Source organism: Octodon degus, unplaced genomic scaffold (genome assembly GCF_000260255.1).
Source record: "Octodon degus isolate 3935 unplaced genomic scaffold, OctDeg1.0 scaffold00059, whole genome shotgun sequence".
In the NCBI taxonomy this organism is placed as follows: Eukaryota; Metazoa; Chordata; class Mammalia; order Rodentia; family Octodontidae; genus Octodon; species Octodon degus.
The window spans coordinates 13,065,186-13,073,851 of NW_004524635.1; the positions used below are offsets into that span (position 1 = coordinate 13,065,186).

Below are 8,666 nucleotides of genomic sequence, written 5' to 3' on the forward strand. Positions count from 1 at the left end.
GGCGGGCCTCGGGGCTGTCAGCCGCGGCCTCCGGCGCCGGGGCGGGAGAGGCAGTGGCCATTGGCCGAGGCGCCGGCGACGGGGCGGGGTCGCTGCGGGCTAGGCTGAGCGAGCTGAGGCCGGCAGCCGGCCGGGAGGGCGGTTCGGGCTGCCGCACGCATTTCGGCCTGGCCATGGCAGCGGCGCCGCTGAAAGTGTGCATCGTGGGCTCCGGGAACTGGTGAGCGGCGGCGGGCTGGGGGTGCGGCTCCGCCTCCAGAGAACCCCTTCTCCCCGCGGCTGAGAGCTGCATGCCCCCGCCGTGCCGTGGGCACCGAGCTCCCGGCACGGCGTGGCAGGGTGACAGGGTGGACGACCTCGGGGCCAGGCTGGGCACCACGCGCCTGGGAAGACCGTGGGGAGGCTCCAGTCCTGGAGGCGCTAGGCCCGCGCGCCCACGGGGTTAGCGAGGGGAGAGGGCACCGTGCCCGCGGGCACCTGTCTGCGTCCTCGCCGCCGCGCAGCGGGCACACAGAGGCCACCTGCTCGCCACGCCCTGGAGGTGTGCGCAGCGCACTGAGGGCGTTCTGCATTCTCCTCCGCGGATCGCCTGGGTTGAGAGATTGGAGGAGGCGCGAGCTTCTTACTGTAGTTTTGGTGTTGGGGAAACCGAGGCACAGAGGGCTAAAAGGGCTCTTACTACCCGGATCTCGGGTGGAGTAGGCGCTGCCCTTGAAAGTGTAGTTCTTACTTCCGCTTCTGATATGTCCAGTATCTTCATATCTAACGTGTATCAGGAAGAAAATCCAAGTTCCAACAGGCCTTGTTGTCAAGGACGCTGAAAATTCTCTGAGATGTTTGCAAAGGTTTTCGTCTCCACTGGGGCTTTATTTGACTTTAACATTTATAAATGTCAGCTCTCTTAGTACCCTTTATCAGACGTACGTGGGGGACTTGTAATGTGTTTGAGTGAATGTAGAGGAGCATGGGGAGGAATGGAAGCAGAACACAACTTTGGCATTTTCAAGCTTTCTTCCGTTATTGTGTCCTTTTGCCACATCCACATCGGAGAGAGTGGTACAAAAGTTAAGAGGCATGGTGTTCTTCCCCTTTCAGTGCATGTGGCTACCTGTTTTTTCCTGTGGTCTGAACTCTCATCACATTTCAGGTTGCTGGGAGTGCTGCGGGAAATAATCCTAGGTATTTGACCTTAGTCCTCTTGCTTTAAGATTTGGCATAGAAAGACCTTGGAGGAAATACCTGGTTCTCCACTTTCCATCAAAAAGCCTCTCCCTGAGCCCTTACTGTTAACTTTGATCATTACCTTGAAATCATTTGTGTAATTATCTGTTTCAGCTTCTCCCCACCTAATTCCTGAGACTGGCATCTTACTCTAGTGCTTGTTATATGCTAAGTAATATGACTGAATATCTGAGAACTAATTCTTTGAGGGGTTCTGGGGGTTGAACCCAGAGCCTTTCACATGCCAAGAACATGCTGTACTACTGAGCCAAATCTCCAGCCTTCAAACTAATTTTTAAAACTATAATTGTCTTTGATTACACAACACATGCACGGAGCATGTGTGCTTGCCCACAGGGGTGTGTGTACTAGGAACTGAACCCAGCACACTGTCACTGAGCTGTACTTCCCAGTCCAGCATTCAGAGTTTTTGTTGTTGTTGTTCATGTTTCTTTGATTTTTGTATTGGAGAATGAACCCAGGACCGCACACTGAGGTACAATCCCAGCCACCACCACCACCACCACCACCACTACCCCCTTTTTAAAAAATTTTGAGACAGGGTCTCATCAAGTTGTCTATGTTGGGTTCAAATTTGCTATCTTCCTGCCTCAGCTTCCTAAAATGCTGAGATTACAGGTGTGTGCCACCATGCCCGATGAACATTGATGTTTTTAAAAACCAAACAATACCTCCAAAATATAGTGACATATCCCTTGTCTACATTTTTCCCCCTGGCTAACTCCTCTGGAAAAACCAGTGTTATCGATCTGTTCTGTCCTTTCTGGAGGGGGGGTTCCTTAGGTGCCAACTGAATGTTGACAAGTATTTGTTTCTCTGTCCACCCTGCAGAGACAAGCATATTACATGCTTTTTTGTATGCTAAAATTTTAATCAACAACAGAGAGTTCTATACAACATTTAATGAAGTAGTATGTGTCCACTACCGTCTCATTTGCTTTCGCCTTGGCTCTGCCAGCTCTGATCCCAAGGTCAGTGAGGTGTTAGCCGAACTGTTGGCCGTTCTACTGGAAAAGGGCTCATGTAGAAAATGTTCCTTTAACATGTTTCTTCTCCTGTACAGTTCCACAGCAGATAAAGGTAGCTTGCTCTGGTGGTGTAGGCCTTAGCAAGAGAAGAGTACTAAAAGGAACCTCTGCACCCTCCACTGAGATCTGGCTGCCTGCCCAGGGCTTCTTCACTCTGATGGATTTCATTGTTTTCTTGGCCCACTCCAGCCACAGCAAATGGAGTAGAACTAGCCAGTGATACTGAAGCAGAGCAGTTGAGAAATGTGCTGATGGTTTGGGCTGGCTGCCTGACTTCATTAATTACCAGATCTGATGGGATTGTTGTTGGCTTCTCTGTCACTACAGAGTCCAGAGCCACCCCAGAGTCCTAGAGAGAAAGGATCACAACGTCCTTAGAGATTCAGGAATACAGGAACATAAAACAACTTGGAGTGTTGAGCTGTGGCTTGGTGAACATTTCAGTGGTCTCCCTAGGTGAGTACTGTGGTCTTTGTGGGGCTAGGAGTACCCACAACACAGTCCCTGCCCTTAGGCCACCCACCTTCAGGTCTCAGATTAATTGAAAGATCAAGAGAAAAAGGATATCCATTACAAAGTTAGACATTACATTGTAGATAATATTTCTGAAACAGCATGTTGTCAGACATACTTTCCTCAGAGTTATCACAGAGACTAGATTTAATTACTTGAGGCTAGGACAGATTTTTGTCTGAGGACCTTGAATGTTTTAAAAACTGTAAAACAGGATGCTGGACCTACCTTTCCGGAACTGTCCTCACCTCAGGAATGCAAAGTTGCATAAGCGATATTTGTGCTTGGGACTATGAAATAGCTCCCAGTGCATATGTAAATAAAATTGTTGTTACTCATAAGTTCTGCACTGAGTACCCCCTCCTGTTGCTTGTCATCTCTGGCAGTGAATCCAGCTGGCTTCCCAGGGAGCCAGAAAGGACCTGGCTTGCGTAACGTGCCATTGTTCTGTCCTTTGGCGAACCTCCTCTGCTCTGGAGGGGTCAGAGAGAAGCCCTGTTACTGCAGCTGATCCCTGTTTTGCTGCAGCTTGCTGTGGTCTGGAGGGGCTGCTTAATTTGCATGACTTTTCATGGCAGATAACTTGGAAAAACAAAAGCTTGGAGAGTTTCTTCAAAGATGTAGCAAAATCTATTCACCAGTACCTTGGGAAAATTACCTAGAGACAGTAGAAATACAGTTCTAGAATTAAAACCTCAGGGCCTGTACTGGGTGTGTCCAAAATTATATCCCAGGGCTAGGGAGATGGCTCAGTAGAATAAGCACTTGCGTGGCAAGCTCAAGGGCCTGAGTTCAATCCCCAGTTCCACCAAAAAAAAAGTAGATGGCATAATCTCTTTGGGGCCAGGGAGATGGCTCAGTGGAATAAGCGCTTCCTTGGCAAGCGCAAGGGCCGGAGTTCAATCCCTGGTTCTGGAAAAAAAAAAAAAAGAAACAAACAAAATTATATCCCAGGCCTCCTTTGGAGGTAGGGGAGGACCATAGCAGGAAGAGTGGCATGGTAAGCCAGTAGCCTGGGTTTCTGTCCTTTCCCTGCATGGCATCTCTGGGGCCTGGGACAAACCGCTTTTCTGTATGGCTTCATTCTTACAATACTGGAATCACCTGCTTAGACTACTGTTAGGGTTACAGGAGGTGATCTGGGAGGAGAATGTGGTGTTAGCACTCAATTTCATCGTCTTAGAACACATCTGTCATGAAGGCACAAAATGGCACAGGCTAGAGTTGGGCCAGTAGGAGAGGCTGAGGAGAGAAGGGACAGCAGTGAGTAACTGGCTGTCAGTTGCAGTTTTGCAGGAGCTGCTGTCTCCCGTCCTCATTTTCACGTCAGCCCTGCATCCTGACATTGTCCCAGCCTGTGGGTCAGGAGAACCTTTGCCCACCTTGCACTGACGCAGATGCAGGGTGTGAGACTTGGCTCCTCACCACAGCTGGCGCCCACTTGCAGCTGCTGTCATGCTTCTTGTTGCACAGATTGCTAAGAACAGTCTGAGGGACTGATATTGCTCCTTTGTGGAAGACTCCTTTCCCCGTCAGCAGATGGCTCTTACACCCCTCTGCTCTGGGAGCTGGAGGGAGAGTTGGATGCTAAGCGTGAGTTCAACCTGAGCTAGGAGAAGGCTGGGCTGAGAACATTTGTGTAATTAAAAGCAGAAACTCCTGTTTCCATCACTTCCCCATTTGTTCAGTATAAAAACCACAAGGAATATTCCAGGAATAGGTATGACTTGCAGTTTTCTGAACCCAACCTCTTTGGGGGGTGGGAGCCTGGAATTGAACTCAGGACCTTGCACTTGCCAGGCAGGTGCTTGCTGTGCCACTGAGCTATAGCCCCAGGCCCCAAGCTCTTTCTTCAGTGTTCTTTCCTACTTCCTCTTCTTTCTACCAGGAATAATAATGATAATGATACGATAATTACCACTCATAGATGGTCTTTTGTGTGGCAGGTATGCACATTCTTTTACTTAAGGCTCATTACAAGCTTGTGTCATACAATTATCCCTATTTTAGATCCCAAGATTGAGATTAAATTTGCTCAGTCAAGAGTGAATAGGTGGAATTCAGACCTAGATCTTTCTTACTCCAAAGACTGTGTTTCTATAAGTTATTATCATTTATACTTTTAATTGAGGACAAATCTCATTTACATAAAAATGATGAGCATTTAAATAAAATTTCAATGTAATATTCTACTTTTGAGAACTAAAATTGAATGAAGCCTTAAAAATAGTTGTTCAGTTCCCCCCAAAGTAAATACTATATCTCTTTTCCTGGAAACAGGGCAGATGATAATAGTGAGTTAATTATCTATTTATTTTCTGGTTTTACTTTGAGAAAAAGTGCCTCACTAATTATTCTCGGTCAGCTTTGAACTTCCGGCAATTGTCCTGTCTCAACCTCTTGAGTGTTGAGATTATAGGCATGTCCCACCGTATCCCCCCTCCCTTTGAGACATGGTCTTGCTGTGTCATTCAGGCTGGTCTTGAATTTGTGGTGAGTCTCCTGCCTCAGCCGCTCTTTAAGTGTTGGGATTACAGGCATTTGCCACCATGCCCAGCTCCTTAGTTTACTTTTTTATGGCAATTTATCTTTCTTTGTTTTGTTTTGGCTTTTTTGTGGAACCGGGGATTGAACTCAGACCCCTACATTTACCAGGGAAGCACTTATTCTACTGAGCCATCTCCCTGGCCCCTGTGGCAACTGATCTTTAAATTAATCTAGCACATTAACTTTGAATTTTAATTTTTGTGTGATAACACAAATTGGACCCAAGTTCTTATGCATGCTAGGCAAGCACTCTATAGCTAAGCTATATCTTCAGTTCTTTTTTATTTTGAGATGGGGGGGTGGTCTCACTAAATTGCCCAAGCTGGCCTCAAATTTAATGATTTTCCAGCCTTTTGGGACACGGTTATGTGCCACACCTGATATTTAATGAATTTTTGAATGTTGTTTATTAACAATAGATAGTTTATAAGTGAAGTAGACATCAAAATAACTTTAGAAAGCAAATGCACCACATGCATCCAGTAAAAAGAATTGTTTCCAAATTACTCTGAAGCACAGTTTCCATTAGGACAATTTATCCTGCATCCATAAGCAGAAAACGGCATAATTTAGATTATAAAGTCTTATGTTGTTGAGTTAACCTCCAACTTTTACCTGTTAATCTCAGCAACTCCTGGGCTGGTTGAACCTCATGGGTCCTCTTGGGTAGGAAAGTTACACATCTACTAGAGTCTCACCTCTGCTGGGCTAAGTAGTGCCTGCAGGTCTCTCATGTTATGAGAAGGCCTTGTTTTCTCATTGGCCAGCCACCTTTTCCCTGCCCCCACTCCACCCTTGCTGACACCAAGAACTAAGATGAGTATATGGGGAGTCTTCTGGGCCCACTTCCTTCCAAGCTGGGAGTGGAAAACTGAATCTAATATCTATTCCTGCTTGATAGGGTGTTGTCACCAGCAGTCATTAAGGAGCTTATGATTTGGCGGGATTCACAGTTGGGGCTGAGCAAACTGGGGAAGTCATCTTTGGGTCTGTGCTGGGCCCATTCATGGTTGGGAACAGCTGAAGGGTAGCATGCCATTAGGTCCTAGATGGCCACATCCAGGGACCTGGCATGGGCCTGCTTCAGCCAGCACGAAAGGAGGGATCAGCCACACATCTTACCTTCAGCAGGCTTCGCGGGCTTCTTCCCATGGTGGCTGGGTTCCAAGGGGAACAAAAGAAGAAAAACCTTTATGAGCTCAATGAGCACCTTTTAAACTTCTGCCTGATACTTTTCCAGTCTGGGAATTCAGGAGACTCATGGTCTTCTAAATTAGTGGCTTTAAGCTTTTTTTGATTTACAACTGAGTACAATTTAATCATGACCCAGCATGCTTCACATACAACTGGAAACAAGTGCTTCATAGTAGCAGATGTTACTGGGGTGATGAACTCTGATATTTTCATTTCACCTCTCTCTCATTTATCTTATCAGCATAACCCAGTCTGAGAAATATTGTATTAGTAAAACAGTTTCTCATATTCCTCACTGTGGCAGGAGTGCTTTCCCAGGACACATGTATGTTCTGAGAGAACTATATCCTCACTGATTGTTTCTCCCTGGGTTTCCCAGGGCTGCAAGGAAGACATCTGCAAGGGTTAGAAGTCACAAAGGGCCAAAGGTCTAAAACTTGTGTTTCTCCATCTGTAGAGAAGGCTAACTCTGACCTAAAGACTTGAACACTGGCTGCTGTACAGAGAACCCTCAGGGTGGGATGGGGATTCCTGTGGTTGCCACAACCTTACAGGATAGCTTCAAGCATCTGATTCCCTTAGATGGAAGCTTTGTAAACTGGTTTCTCAAGTGGGTCCATTCAGTGGTAGAAAGTGCCTTGTGTAGAATGAACTCTTTGAGTTTCACCATGCAGGTTACTTGTTGAGATTGTACATATACAGCTAGTTTGAAAATTGTAAAACATTAGGATATAAACATTAGAAATGAGTATGGATAAATCTGTATTGTCACATCTAATCAGGTGGGCATGCATTCATATTTACCTGAAACAATGGTTTGTACTCATTCAGGTCTCGTTAATAGCCACCCTCTAAATCTCCAGAAGATCTTGTTTTAAACAATAGATCTTACTGCAGCCTACTATTAATGAATTTCTGTGAGTTTGGGTAACATGGTTCTGATCTTCAGAACCAAGACCAGTGGTGATGGCAAATGGATTTTGTCTCAGACTCTGGCTCTGTTGATCTGGTTGATTGGTGGTGGCCCTATGGAGAAGGATTCTGAGGCAGCAAAAGGTGCTGGGACTGGTCATGCTGGTGAACTAGAGAGGGGTCCATATGGCACCTGGCAGCATCTGTGCTAAGTTAGTTTAGGCTATTTACTTCTATTAAGGCATACTATTTGGATTAAATTACTTCTACCAGAGTGGAAGCTGTCTCTGACTGTTGAGCCCTTACCATAGACCAGGCAGTCTGAGCACATTTTATATTATCTCTGAGAATCCTCACAACCTGAGGTGTTGTTACCAGCCTTATTTTATAGATAAGGAGCTTGACACAGGTCATGTCATGTGCTCCAAGTTATACAGCTTCTAAGTGGTTGGAATTTCACTGCTTTCCTACACTCACTTGATTTATCTGTCACTATGTAGCCCAAGGTGGCCTTGACCTCCCAGGGCTGCTCCTGCTTGAGCCTCCTGAGTGCTGGGATTACAGATGCGTGCCGCCATAACTGTCAGCTATAGTAGCTTGAAATGTAGCTACTGGAACTTAATTTTTATTTATCTATCTGTCTGTCTGTCTGTCTGTCTGTCTGTCTGTCTGTCTGTCTATGTATCTATCTATTTTGCTTGTGGTGGTGGTGGTATAGTACCTGGGCTTCACACATGCTAGGCAAGCACTTTACTCCTCACCTACATTCACAATTCTTTTACTCCTCACCTACATTCACAATTCTTTTTACTTTTTTGATACAGGGTCTTGTGAAGTTGCCCAGGTTGGCCTCAAATTTGTGATCCTCCTGCCTCAGCTTCCTAAAAAAATGAGATTACAGGCATGTACCACTGTGCCTAGCTGTTGGTCACCTCTTGATAGGCATTTGGGTTTTTCTATTATTTTCTGTTATTAATAACTGTTAATAGCTTTGCAGTGAATAACTTTATATTCATCCATTCACAGATGTACCTGTAAAAGCGATAACTATTAACAACACATGAGAACTGACAGTTTTGTTTTGCTATTTTAATTTCTATTTTGTAATCAATCAAATATGTATCAAGAAGGTGGAAAGTAGCATTCTAGCTGGAGAGGGGTTAGGACTATGCACAGAAAGAGGTTTGTTTGCTCTGGATTACTCAGCTCTTTTTTATTTATTTATTTATT

The 8,666-nt window shown here is 45.6% G+C and overlaps 1 protein-coding gene across 1 annotated transcript in view; it reads left to right on the top strand.

The window, feature by feature from the left end:
- Window positions 1-64: 64 nt before the first annotated feature.
- Window positions 65-8,666, top strand: part of Gpd1l (glycerol-3-phosphate dehydrogenase 1 like) — a 69,458-nt gene continuing 60,856 nt past the window's right edge. Inside the window, exon 1 of the mRNA XM_004634218.2 lies at window positions 65-220. Within this exon, the coding sequence (XP_004634275.1) occupies window positions 174-220 (47 nt within the window). The 5' untranslated portion in view covers window positions 65-173. The remainder of the gene's footprint in view (window positions 221-8,666) is intronic.